At 49.7% G+C, this 13,892-nt stretch overlaps 1 protein-coding gene across 5 annotated transcripts in view; it reads right to left on the bottom strand.

Moving 5' to 3' along the window:
• Positions 1-13,892, bottom strand: part of DAPK1 (death associated protein kinase 1) — a 162,151-nt gene that overhangs the window by 14,002 nt on the left and 134,257 nt on the right. For 4 of the 5 annotated variants that reach the window (XM_073228745.1, XM_073228748.1, XM_073228746.1 and 1 more), the window contains exons 20-21: positions 3,276-3,498; positions 2,672-2,899 (exon numbers count right to left, since the gene is read on the bottom strand). In XM_073228745.1, the coding sequence (XP_073084846.1) occupies positions 2,672-2,899; positions 3,276-3,498 (451 nt within the window). The remainder of the gene's footprint in view (positions 1-2,671; positions 2,900-3,275; positions 3,499-13,892) is intronic. The other variant, XM_073228749.1, reaches the window with a different exon arrangement.

Raw genomic sequence — 13,892 nt, 5'->3', positions numbered from 1 at the left:
TGGCCCCTCAGCCCAAGGTGTGCTTGCTCCCTGCTGGGCAGGGGAGCTCCTGGCTCTCCTGGGCCTCAGGCAGGCTTAGATTCAACTGCATGTGAGACTTTTCACTTCCAGGGACTGTTTGGATAGAAACTTTCCCCACCCTTTGGAACAAACAGGCCACTGGAGAACTAAGCAACACAGGCCTCTATGGGGCTACCCATCTGTTCCATCCTTCCTAGGCCTTCTGTGAGATGACCGCCTGGCTTTGGCCAGACAGATGTGGGACTTAATTCCACCTCTGACACTGACTAGGGGTGATCTTAGCTCAGGCATCTTAAACTCCACTGCATCCCCAACATGTCCTCTCTATCACAGGGCAAAATGTCATGCATGGGCTGGGGGAGTCACTTTCTGAGTTCTCTTCTGGTCCACTGGCTCTGGAGTTAGGGAGCTGGGTGGGGACAGGACTGAATGCAGAGTGCCTTCCTCCCTGCCAACCCACCCCAGGCAGGAAAGCATATCCACTGTAGCCAGAGCTTCCAATTCTCCACAAAAAGCCAAATATCCAACATTTTAGGTGAAATCTCTTGATTTTTAAATGTTGGCACATAATTTTTTCCCCTCTCCTTCCCCATACTGGACAGACACTGCAGCTGAACAGGCCCCAGGTTTTGGCCTTTACATTAGGCAGACATGCCTTAGGTCTATGAGCCTCAGGTTGCTTTTCTCTGAAATGCGTTTATGAAGCAACCTCACAAGTTGTGAGACTCCCATAGTAGACTCATGCACAGCACCTGGAACACAGGTCACCTACTGCCTTCATCCCACATGGGCCTCTCCACACTTTATTGCCTCTATACGGGTTTTGCTGTGTCTCCAGGGAGCTGCAGCCTTGCCCGCTTGACCACCTTCTGCTGTCCCCAGGCCTTCTCTCCCATCTTTCCAGCATTCGCTACCTTCTCAAGTCTTGCAAATCCCAGGGGCTTCCTTTTAGGGAAGTGACCACAGAGAGCAGAGATGCACTTCCTTGGGGCTTGTGACATCACTCCAGGGGGCAGTGGGGCACAGTTTGAAGGTTTTCTCCCTTCAGTTCCTTCTGGTAGCAGAGCCAGCATTTTCTGGACCACAGGACACCAGGACGATTGTGAAGAACTAAGTCACATGGGATAAGGAAGAGCAGTGCTGGCCTCCTACCAGTGCTTTCAGAGAAGCCCAGCCCCACTCATGAGTCACCTTGACATGGAAATGACAGGTTTTGTCCAGGGAAGGCAGTCCTGAACTAAGGAGAGAACAAGAGAAATGGCCTCTGTGTGAGGCCCACACCAGCTCTGTGCTGGCTGCAGATGTGGGGCTTGGTTGATCATTAGAAAGCTATAATATCCTGGAGGGAATCTTCAGTCACTGAGGCCCGTGACCCATGTCCCAGCACAGGCTGAAGGACTTGGTTACACACGGAGACTCTTGCTGATATTCCAGCCAGTGTAAGCTGCACTTTATCCAGAATCTACTTCTGGATTCTTCCAGATGTGGGAAATTGACCAGGAGAAAGATGAATGGAGATGTTACTCCTGAGAGGTGAGGGTTGAGTTGCAAATAAAATCTCTTCCTCCCAGGAATTCATATGCCACTTGATGTGTGGCTAGTTCAGTTTAACTCATAGGCTCCTGGGGCATAATCTTCACTCCAGTGAGGACTTAACAAAATTCACGATCACAGATCCAGATAGATCTCTCTGTCTCACACACACACACACACACACACAGTCTCCTTCCCTCCAATTCCTAAGTGCTTAGACTGGAGTGACCTTTTGTCACAGCAAAAAAAGCTGGCTCCTCCTAGGGGTGACTTCAGAAACCGCCAGAGATGCTGACCTTGAACTAGAAACACAGTCTAGTCCAGACACACAGGCTGAACCCACCTACTAAATCTGGAAAAATACTGGCATCAGAGAAAACATGAGGCATCTTACATCCCCAAACTGGACCAAAATTACCCTGGAAAATGGAGAATGTGTGCATGAAAATGCCCTTACTCAGATGGAGCTACAAGCATCATTAATAAGCAGTGGCTTTAGCACCTGACACTCTTGAACGGAGCTGTGTGACACCGAGCAGCCACTCGACCCCCGCCCTGTTAAGAGTACCCCAAAAGGCTGTCTTATGGATTAAATGACGTGTCACATGAACCACACTTGCCTAGTTCCTGGCACACAGTTAGTGCTCAATGAGTATCAGCAGTGTTACCAATGTTACAATCATTTTAATTGTAAACCCACTTTGGTTATTATTTCTTCCCCCAGTTTCAATTCCAGGGCTGTGTTCAGAGAAAAGAAGTTGAAAAGAACATGAAAGTCTTAGCCAACTGTCCCCCATCCCCGAATACTGCTCCCCAGACATCCTCCTTGGGGAGAGATGGAAACACAAACCGTAAACAGTTGCTTTCATGCTAGGAACAGATATAAAAGTTTGCAATATCATTTATAGAAAGTGAATTCAATGCATAGAGCTTCAAAGTTGACACCATTTAGGAAACTCTGAAATTCTCTGTTCCTATCTCTGTAAAACTAGATTCACTCTGAAAGGGGGGCTCAAGAGAAATTAACACCCCAGATTGCACAATTTCTGTCTGTGCACTGCTGGTGTTTCTCCCTAGGGAAGGACAGGGAACCCTGCAGTTCTGTCTGTGAACCCACCTATAACTGGTCTGCAAAGGCTGGGGAAGACAGCAAAGCCTGTTTCAATCAGGGTCTCTTGGGAGCCGCTGGACCAGCCGTGAGAACCATTCAGCAGGCTTTCAAACCAACCCACTTGGAGTCGCGCAGGACAGGTGTTTCCTTGCGGACCCAGGTGTGTTGCTCTACGTTCCTGCGTTGCCGGGTGTGTCTGCAGCATGCCAAGTAGCCTGAGGGGAGAGGCCCGGCCTGGAGCCAGGATTCCATCTGGGCAGTCTGCAGTGTGTCAGCCCCCGCTCTTCTGACGCCCAGGGCAGGGTCCCCGAAGAGAACATGGTGCGACTCTGCTCTCTGTGCGTCTGTGGTTGTGGCCTTTGTGTCAGCGACCACGATGTCAGCGAGGCCCTTTCCTTGTCACAGGGACAGTCTGCACTGCAGGCCAAGAGCAGGTGGAGACGAGGCCCACAGCCAGGTGGACCACACCTGAAAGCCACCCAGGCAGCAGGTTCCAGTCAGAGGCAGCCAAGGGACAAAAATAAAGCCACCACTCATCCTAGACTTTGCGAGGAGAAAGGGCAAAAGCAAGCACCTCGTGGAGGGACAGCAGCTTGGGGGAGGCACCCACCTGCAGGCCTGGAGGCCAGGGGTGAAGGCGGGAACCGGGTGGAGTTGGTGGAGGAGAGTCTGGGCCGGCGTCTTCTGAAAAAACTCCTCAGCAGCCCGCACTTGAGAGACTCCACGAGGGTGGTTTTCCCAGACCCAGAATGGCCGAACAGCTTCAGTTTGATCCTCGGCTGGAGGTTCTGTGTGGGTCGCAGCTGCTGGGTGAAGAGTCCTCGGTGCGCGTCCTGAACACAGACGAAAGAGGAAGAGAAGGGAGGCCCTGAGCAAACTGCAACTGCTGATTCTCATGGTTCAGAGTCCCTGGCTATGTCTTTTGCGTTCTGTGATTTATTCTCTATTTTTTGTCTTTTTCTTGAAGTATAATTGATGTATAACATTATATTAGTTTCAGGCCTGTAATATTGTATTGATATTTGTATATATTGTGAAGTGATAATAATCTGGTACCACAGTTACAAAATTTGTTAATCTTAGTATGAGAACTTCTAACAACTACTCTCTTAGTGATGTTCAAAATGCAGTTCTGTCCTATTAACTGCAGTCTCCATTCTGTACATCACATCCCAGGATTTATTTAACTACGCTGGAAGTCTGTACCCCAGTCTGCAATTTTAGCTTACTGAAAGTCCACTTCCATACTGCCCATGTTAAGGCAAACTTTTCCTGGCTTTCCTGCTCAATGTCAATGGAAAAGAAGGCAGCAAGATCCACAACATGATACATTCCTACTTCCTGACTGAGGGTGCCCATCAGGTCTGCAAGAAAGGAGACAGCAGCATGCAAAAGGGGTAGGATTTTATTTAATTCTCTGTAATCCACGGTCATACAACAGAGGCCATCTGGCTCTTTTACTGGCCATACTGGGGAATTGAAAGGACTACGGGTAGGCTTTATAATACTCACCCTCTCCAGTTCCTGGAGGGCTTCTCCAATACATTTATGCCCTCCAGGCAGTTTGTATCGTTTGGTATTAATCACTGACCGAGGCACAGGTAAAGCTATGGGTGGGTGCTTAGCATGTCCCCTCAGAACTGCCTTCACCACACATATCCTCAGTCTGAACTCACCTGCAGAGGTCTGTAACCACAGGCCCTGCAGCAAATCTATTCCCCAAATATATTTGGGGATGGGAGAGATACACATAACACATTCTTTTACGGGTAGACACCCTATTCCCAATGGGATTCTGACTTCAGTCCAATAGCCTTACCCCCAGTATCCATTTATAACAGCAGGGGTCCTGGGAAACCGCTCAGGGTTGCCATAAATCACTAAACACTCTGCTCCTGTGTCTACTAGAGCCAGGACATGTACGTTCACTGGGGACCAATGGATTAGTATTTAAACATGTGGTCTCCAGTTCCCCTCAGTCCCTCAGGGTGGGTACCTCGACCCTCCCCTGTCAAACTGTATCCCCCAGTCATCTTCCTGCACAGGTTCAGCCGAGGTCGGCTCACTCTCTAGCAGGAAGTCTTGCAAACACACAGGCCACACTTGTAGCTCTGTCTCCAGCCTCTGCTTCTTGGTCCTCAGCGGCTAGGAACAGGTAGGTGCTCCAGTGTCTGTTGTTGCCACAGCTTCAGTAAAATTCTATTTGACTTCCTATCTAATTTCTCCCTGTCTGCTCCTGCCCCTATTAAATCAACCTACATCTGGAACCCTGCGACCTTCAAGGGCCCTTTAAATTCTTCCTTTGAGTAGCAGACTGCTTTTCCTTCTGTGCTCACTGCTTCAGCCTCTCCCAAGTCAGCTACCATATGGGTAACCTCACTTACGGGCTGCTCTAAATCAGGGGCAAGAATGGCTACTGCGGGCCTACAGCAGGACACAGGAGACATGTGAAGCACCACATTTCTCATCCCCATAGTAAAAGGCTCCCCACTTGGCCATAATTATCTGGATTATACAGGGTATTTTTCATGCCTAACTCTGGTAACACCTGTTGGAGCTCAGCATACATCTGCCATCTAGTGGGGAGGATGGTAAATTACCCTGATTGGGCCATACAGCGCAAAGCATGGCCATAACCCAATTGAGGAGACAGTGATTTTCTGGGGTCTGATATGCATTTTGTAATCACTGCCTTAAGGCAGGATGAACAGCCAGGGAAGCCAGCTTTCCCATCTCTGATCCAGACAGAACAATCCCATCCCCCCACATCCCAAAGAGGCAGGAGCCAAGCTAATACTTGATTCTGAAGGCTTTTTTGCTGAAACTGGGAGCCCCACCAGCTCAGCCTGAGTACAGGAGCAGAGAGCATGGAGTACTCCACGCCCTGGAGAGGGGATTGCGCCCCTCCCAGAGGAACCTGCGATTGCTGTGACTTTATTTTCCTGACTACAACTGGGCGAGCTTTCAATAGAAGAGTCCTTCCCTGGCTCCTCTTCTATTTCCAGGTCCGATGACACCTTTCTCACCATCCCCCAGAGCGCCTACTCTGTTACACCCTTTACCTTTTCTACAGTGCCTCGCAGCAGTGCTAGCTCAGTCTTCAGCAGCTCTTACCTTCACCTCAATACCTTGCAGCTGACATTCTCATGCTGCCTCTTCCTGTGCATTTCGTACAAGTACGTCCTTCTCCATGGCCTTTGCCTCCTTCAGAGCACCTTGCAGCACTGCCATCTCAATCTGCAAATAATATTTTACCTCCTCCACTGCACCTCACAGTGTTTCTCACTGCTGCTTTTTCTGCTTTCTACAGTACTTCTTCATGGCCTTTCTCTCTTCCACAGTGCCTCACAGCAACACCATTTCATTTTTTAACATATCTTTTACCTCCTCCAAAGCACATTGCAGCTCGAATTCTCATGCTTCCTCTTCTTGTGTCAACGCCATTTCATTCTTCAACAAATTCACAGCATTGGCAGCTTGTGTTCTCATGATGCTATTTCTCATGACTCTTGCAGGAGCATGTTCTTCTTATCTATAGACTCTTTTAATACTCTGAGAAACAGTCAATCCATGGTTCCCGCCGCCTCACAGACACTGTTTCTCAAGTAGACACTTGTTATGCTGAGGGCCACCTCTACTGCCTCAGGTGTCACCTCCATCTGCCCCCAGTCCTGGGGCAGGGCCCAGTCCTCTAAGAGGAAAGACACCTCAGACCACATGCCCATTGGGTGACACTTAAATGTCTCTCCATCCATAGGGGTGACCTGCTGGTGCACCCCTCCCATGAAGGCAGCCTGTTCCATTCTTTGGTCTACAGTGAATCCTGCCGGATATGCCAGATGTCTTGCCTGAGGGTTTCAGCCCAGAGCAAGGTTACTATAGATTCAGTGAGACTGAGAAATGACAATGGAACATTCTTGGGGTAAAAGGGTTTATACCCAGCTTTATATTCCCAACAGCAGGTTAATCACTAGAATCATATATGCATCCAACAGTCTGCAGGTCCATAATCCACTTCCATCTCTGCCTCCACCAAGAGCACTGGGAGAAGCTCTTTATATAGTGACTCAGTCAATAACAGCTTTTTGCCTACAGGGTGCGGATATCAGTAGGCCAATTACATCAAGTACTTTAGGGTCAGGTGAGGATCCTGGCCATAGGAACTTCCATTTTCCCCACACCTATGTTGCAGATAATTTTGCTGTGTCCCATGGCCTTGAAAAAATTTCATGTAAACTGCACATCAGATGAAATTCACCAGTTAAACCATTTGAAAGGTGGACAGTTGAGAGCTTTTGGTGCATGAATGCTTCAAACTGTCAATTGTGTCAGAGCACTGCCACCCCAAGAGGAAGCCCCATACCCAGAAGCAGTTACTTCCCTCTTACCTCTGCACAGCCCCAGGCACCACCAAGCTGCTGTCTCCATGCATTTGCCCATTTCCATGGCATTTTGATGCTTAATGAACTGGGTAGAACCATTTCTATGAAATGATTGATCTACTAGTGAAGCAGGGACACTCTGTTAGCCTGGCCAGATGCACCTGCTCCTCTCTGAGTGGCAGGTCTGGGTCCATATGACCCTGTGATGGGACCAGGTGCTGAGATGGGGCATCATGAGGAACAAAGCTAAATCCCATGCAGAGGTTGGGGGACACCACAGCTTTTCCACTTTCTTCTTTCTCAGCCCTTCAAGGAAAGCAAGAGTCTCCCCAACTCTGGATAATTCATGATTCACTCACTACTCACTCATTCACTTATTTATTCATCAACAAACATTCACAGAGGGACTCACCTGTGCCAGGCACAGTGCTAGGAACAGGAAGATGTAGACTCACCCCTTATCTGTGGTCTTGGGGAGACATGTGACTATAACATCCAACATAACATGCCAGTTTTTGATGGGAAGGTGTTGACAAGGGTCCTCTGTGCACCCAGAGAACCCACCTCAAGGTCTGCATAGTGAGGCATCCATCCTGCCACACTGCCTCCATCCCAGCCTTACACCTTAGCCTCCTTTTTGACCAGCCTGGCTTGGCCCTGGCTTCCCTACAACCACCTGTTGGGGTTGTGGCATGAAGCCTCTTCTTCCAATCCAGGACAAGCCCCTAGGCTTTAACCTGGTAACTCCCATGCAGCCATAAGTCCATATTGTTGTGGTATCTCCTCTAGCTCCCTCCCCAGCAGGCTCATGCGGGGGTCTCCACCCTGACCCACCAGCCTGTAGGTAGCTGTGTGAGGCTCTCACCCTCTGGACCAGGAGCCAACTTGATTGGAATGCAGTGTTCCCAGCACCTGGGACAGGCAGAAAGCTCAAGGAAGAGGTGTTGTATAAATGACAGGACTGAGGTGAGCCCTGCAGGAGTACTTCAGAGGGAAGAGGCTGCCTTTAGTCTCAGTGTGACCCGGGAGGCCACCACTTCCAGTTCTGAATCCTGGACGCACTGATGTATGGATGATGTCTTCCAGCTGAGTGCTATTACTTCCCTCATTAAAGACCCTGCAAGCTCAGAAAACAAACTCCCAGCTCTCCTGAAGGCTCCAGTGTTCCTATCCAGGTTTTGTTTATAAACTGTGACTCTTCTTTCTCAACAAGGCAACACCACCCCCTCCGGAAATTTCGGAAATTGACAGTTGTGCATTTTGTGTGTGGCAGTATGCCACTGAGGGTAGGTGCCAGGTGTCCCAGCTCAGTGGTAACGTTCACCTGGGTCAGCTTGACGTCTAAGTGTCCGCTGAGGACATGTGTACAGGAGGAAAACCTGTTTATGATCATCTGAGCTTAGGGCTGGACATTTTGCATTTGAACCAGAGTTTTGAGGAGCATGACTTCATACATACTGAGGTTTTCAAGACTGTATTTTATAAATTGGTGGAGGAATATATATATATATTTCATATATAATATTTCATATATTTCTTGAGTTCTGTTCCCTGACTTATGAAAAACAAGTAATCATGGAGCCTAGCACTTCTGGCCACTTAGGGGAAATGGCAGTTCCTCAGATCTGTGGGAGGAAGGGATGAACCAGATGTGCAGGCTGAGGGCCGAATCCCAGAGAGGGCGGTGCTGGAGCTCCCAGCACTGAGGGGCACCCAGAGCCATTTCCAGTTCTGCCCACTCAGAAGGCACTTCCCAGGTAGCCAAGGTCTGCAGTGCAATGTGGCCATGGGGCCTCTGGATGTGAAGTGAGATTTATAACTTGTTACCAAATGTCTAGCAGAAGGGAAAGGGGTGCTCCCCGTCCTGGATTTTCTCAGACAAGGGGCACATCTCTCAGTGCCTCATCATCCCTGAGCAAACGCCCGGATCCCTGGCCTGGGTCAGCAGCCTCCGTGACCTTGGGGAGCAGCAGGGGGCCAGGCTCAATTCTTCAGAGACGCAGTTTGAGCCTTCACCTGGGGGCTGAGCTCCTCTCAGAGCCAGTTCCCAGCTCACAGCTGTTCCCAAAATAATAATCTTCAACAAGGAATCTCATTTGTCCAGGAAAACGCTGCCTTACCTGAGACTCACAGCTCGGCTTCTACGATGCCCTTGATTCCTGGTGGTCACAGGAGCACGCTGGCACTTTCTTCCCCGTGGGGATGATTGGCAGGTGAGGACAGCATGTGGAAGGCCAGAGGGTGAAGGGGCTGCTGGTGTCCGTCCCCTCCTGCTCCTCTGCCCAGGGGCCTCCCACGGCTCCCCAGCCCCTCCCTGCCCTCCCGCAGGCAGCTGTCAGCCTTGGCTGGATGGACTCAACTGCCCTTCACCTTGTCTTGGGAAGAGGAGCCTGGAAAATCTCTCTCCTCCAAGAGGAAAGAATTTGCGCAATCTTGAAAAACGAATGATACTCAAGTCTTCTCCTATGTAAGGAAATCTGACCTGGTCCTGCAGGGTGATCCCTCCTCCTGGTCACTGCAGTCCTCAAAAAATTAGAAGCACCGAGTTTGATACAGAAGTACAGACAGGTGTATTTCCTCAGCGTGTGGGGTGCGTTTTCACTTCTCACCACTAGGTGGAGAAGCGGGGGGGGGCGGGGGCGGGGGCGGGGCCCAGGCTCGTGCCTCCAGGAAGGCAACCTCCATCCCCGATGGTGCGTGCTCTCCGCGGTGGACTCCGGTTTTGGCGCATAGAGGGCGGAGGATGCTGAGTTTGCTCTAGGCTAGCTCTGAAGAGGGTAGAATATCGATTTCTTTGTAGGGGAACACAAAAGCACATCGTGCTCTATAGTTAACAGGAGCTCCAAGACCAGCCTGGTCAGGCCCTCCCCTCAGTAACACGGCCCTGGGGGAAGACTTGGGACACCGGTGCATCCTGAGTTCTGGCTCCAGCATGGAAACACTCTCCTGTGTATCCCCCGCATACCTCAGGCTGGCAGGTGTGGCTGTGGGCCTCTTGCCAGCAGGGTTCCCGGGCCTGGGATGAGGCGTGAAGCAGTAGCAAATCCCAAGCAGTCAAATGAACCAGAACCTGCCTTCCAGGTGCCAGCAAGGAGCATGTGTGAAATGGGAGCCAGAACGCGCGCTGTTCCCCGTTTATGAGCTTTAACCGTGCACTGTGTTTACACAGGAATATGCGCCTGTTTGTCTTCTTGCCCAAGGTGCACACTGACCTGGACATTCCCCAGCCAGGCCCCGTCACCGCTCCTGGCCACCAGATCACCTTGCACCTGGTCTGCCTGTCTGAGCAGTCACAGGGAAATTTCTGAAGCCAAACTCAGATCTTGCTCCCACCTGCGTAACACACCTGGACCCAAACCCCATCTCCTTACCAAGGTCTGTGCAGCTGGCCTGTCTCACTGCATCTCCTCGGGCGTCATTCTCCACAACACCGCCTGGCTCCACCTCTGGCACCAGCACATCACCCCTTCTTTTGGTCTGTTTACTGGGACACACCCGGCGCTTGGCTGCCTCAAACCCGTTGTGCTCACCGTTTCCTCTACCTCCCCCCAGGCCTTCCCCTCTGCTGCCTCCTCCTTCTTGTCCTTTAGGTGTTGCTTGGAATGTCACCATCAGTCTTCCCCTACTCGACAGTGCCAAGTAGCCCCCGTCACACTTTGTCTCATTTCACCCAGTTTGAATCCCTTGCACTTGCACCAGGGCTGTGCAGCAAACCACTGTGCAGAAGGCCAGCTGGTCTCTGTTTTGACCGCCTTTTATCCAGAGAACAGCCTTTGACAGTAGTAATGAAGGGGTGTGGCTGTGTTCCAGCAAAACTTTATTTACAAAAACAGGGCCAGCCAGCCCTGGCTCACAGTCCATGGTTTGACAAACCCTGATTTATCATCTCTCTCGCATTTTTCTTTTCTGCTTATTGGCTGAGTCTTGCCTCTTTTGTTCACTGTTATCTCTGGTGCCTAGGACACCTCCTGGCATATGTAGACACTGACTTCTCTCTTAAATGCACATTATTTGGTAAGTGCATTGCTCTTTGAAGTCCTGGCGCATCTTGGTCTAGTTTCCTTTCTTCCAGCACCTTTGCCTCCTGGCAATTTGCCTTCACATTCTCATCAGCAAAGATGACTGAACACCAGCAGATTGACAGGGAAGAGTATTCCCAACCTGGGAAACCCAGATAAGAGCAAGGAGAGGTGACATGGCTTTTTGCACATGGCAGGATACAATTAGACCCTGCGAGGATGTAGCAGCAATTTTTCATTATGTAAATGCCATTTACTAGTGGTGAATTTTAAATTCTGGGCAAACTCCCAAATTCCCCTATTTTCCAAAATATTCCTGAGCATCTGTGTTCACTTGTTTTCTCTTAGGCTTAAGAAAGTAACTAGCTTTAATACCAGTTTAATGGAAAACCTGATTAGGACAATCAAACACAAAAAAATAAGCCAACTCCCCCAAGCCCCATTTTAGTATTTTAAATATTTAAATATTTAATATTTAAAATCAGATAAGAATGGGACAGGCAGAGATAGTAAAAATGGATGCTGATGCAAAATCAAAGCACAAACCCCTCCCTGCCATAACAGTAAGAGCCCTCCTGTTTTCTGACAGAAGGTTTGGCTGAGCTACATTACAGTTCTTGGGCAGGTGTGTAGGCCTGAACTGGGCTTGTTTAGTTGAGGGAATAGTAGAAGGGGCAGCTGCTTTTGTGAGAAGGTGGTACTTACATCCCAAGGTGTGCTTATGGGGAATCCCTGAGGCCCCCAAAGCAGTGGTGTGCTGGTCAACCAGCTCTCTGGCAGGGCCGGGGGTGGGGAACCCTGATTTGTAGTGTTTGCTTTGCTCATGGTAGAAATACTCCACCACAGCTGATCTCAAGCCCCCAGTGTGATCCATGAACACACACCTGGGAAGAGATGTGTGTGCTGGGCTGTCCCAGACAGCACTAGAGGCTCCAGTGCACCACAAGACCCAAATCACTTCAGGATGAGCTGCATGTGAGCAGACCATACCTCCCCGTGATCTTCCTTCCCCCACAAGCCTAGGCCTCAGCCTCCTTCACCCCAACCCTGCCCAGAGGCATCGGCTGTGTGGTCTCTTCTCCTCCCGGTCAGCCTCCTTCATTATGTAAGGATGGAAATCTAACTCCTCTGGCTTGTCTTCCACTGCCCCATGCAGGTCAACAAGACGACTTTGCTTACTTCGTGGGGAGGAAGCCCCATGGTTCCCAGAGTATGTTTAAAAACACATTCCTACGCCTATTCTAACTGAATAGAAGTGAAAACACGGGAAGCTTTCCTGTTGCTAATTTGCCTCATTTGGAATCCCAAGGAAATGGCAAGGCCATTTAATGCTAACTAACACCCATGCTGTCCCAGATGCAGCCTCTTCCTGCGGATGTGTTTAGGTCTTAATAGAGGGTCCCCAGGGGGTGTCAGGAAAGGGGTGTTAGCGTTTCCTTTTGGTTTGGTTTTGGTTTACACAATGAATGGGGAAGGGAAACTATACTACATTAGATGCTTGTGGGTACTGTCCTCCTGCAAGGGCGGGAAGTCCCACCCACCCAAAATGGGGGCAGCACTCCAGGGGAAACAGTGGGGAAAAAAAAGGAGAAAGTGTTATTGAAAGTAAATTGGAATAAGATGCTCCTGAGTATTAATTCTTCATTCCTCTTACCCATTACATATGGTTGTGGATAGTGTCTTCCTCTATATGATTCAAGATAAAATTGTGAGTAAGTATAATTTCCTGGCTCTCTCCGCAGGTATTGCCTGCTCCTTGCAGCAATTTGCCACAAATCCTCACCGAGATATTCTCCAGGGATGTTACCGTGACATTCAATCATTTTCAAGAACCAGATTCCAGGACTAGTTGTCCCCAAATCCCAAGCAGTTATTTATTTGGGACTTTAAAGTCAGAATGTGGTTAGAAATCTTGGCAGCCAACTCCTCTCTTTCTGGCTAATCAGGTAGCTGAGGTCTAGAGTCTTTTGAAGGAATGATGGAGGCAAACATACACAGTCTGCCTGAGCATGGAGTCTAGGAGACTCTGCTGAAGGGGATGTCCAGTTTCCCGTGGAAGGTGACCTGTGTATGCCACAAGGTGGATGAGCCCAGCGCAGGCAGGTGGAGCGGGAGGACCATCCCTGGCTGGGGAGGACTCGGCACTGAGGAAGCCCTAAGCCTTCTGAACAACTCTAAAAGCAGACACTTCCACTTCAGGTCTGAACCTTGGCTCTGCACTCATTAGCCTGATTGAGTCTGGGTTTCCTGTGGGGGCATCTCCACCCTGGGGATGCTGTAAAATTACAGTGCCTGCCACACATCTCAAGGATTAAATGGTGGCTGTTTCTAAAATAACTCTCACGGGTACCCTGCCACTGTGGCCTTGCTGACACCCCCACATCTGCTCCCAGGGGCTGGATCACAGGAGGGGCCACTGAGGAACACCTTCATGTTTCCCTGGAACTCCAGAGTGGTTGGTTGGCTGGATACCAAGAACAGCAAACATACGGCACCTACTGCATGCAGGCACTGTTCTAAGGACATCATTTACATCATCACTATCCCAGGAGGTAGCATTATATTCACCCCTTTTAGTAAATGGGGAAACTAGGCACTGGACTGTTAGGCAGGTGGCAGCACTCAGCCAGAAAGTGGCAGAGCTGGGATTTGAACTTAGGTGGTCTGACTCCCAAGTCTGTGCTCTCAGCCATTAGCCTGTATTTTGCTTCTCAAGGCAAAGATGAGAGGGGAACCTTTTCGTGGATTCTGGGTGCTAAGAGATGATGCCCTTTGATCACAGATATTAAAATGAGTTTTTTCACCTTGATGCCCCTTAGAGAAAAG

The sequence above is a fragment of the Manis javanica genome, chromosome 2 (genome assembly GCF_040802235.1).
Source record: "Manis javanica isolate MJ-LG chromosome 2, MJ_LKY, whole genome shotgun sequence".
NCBI classification, from domain to species: Eukaryota; Metazoa; Chordata; class Mammalia; order Pholidota; family Manidae; genus Manis; species Manis javanica.
This window is presented reverse-complemented; position numbering and strand designations above follow the sequence as displayed.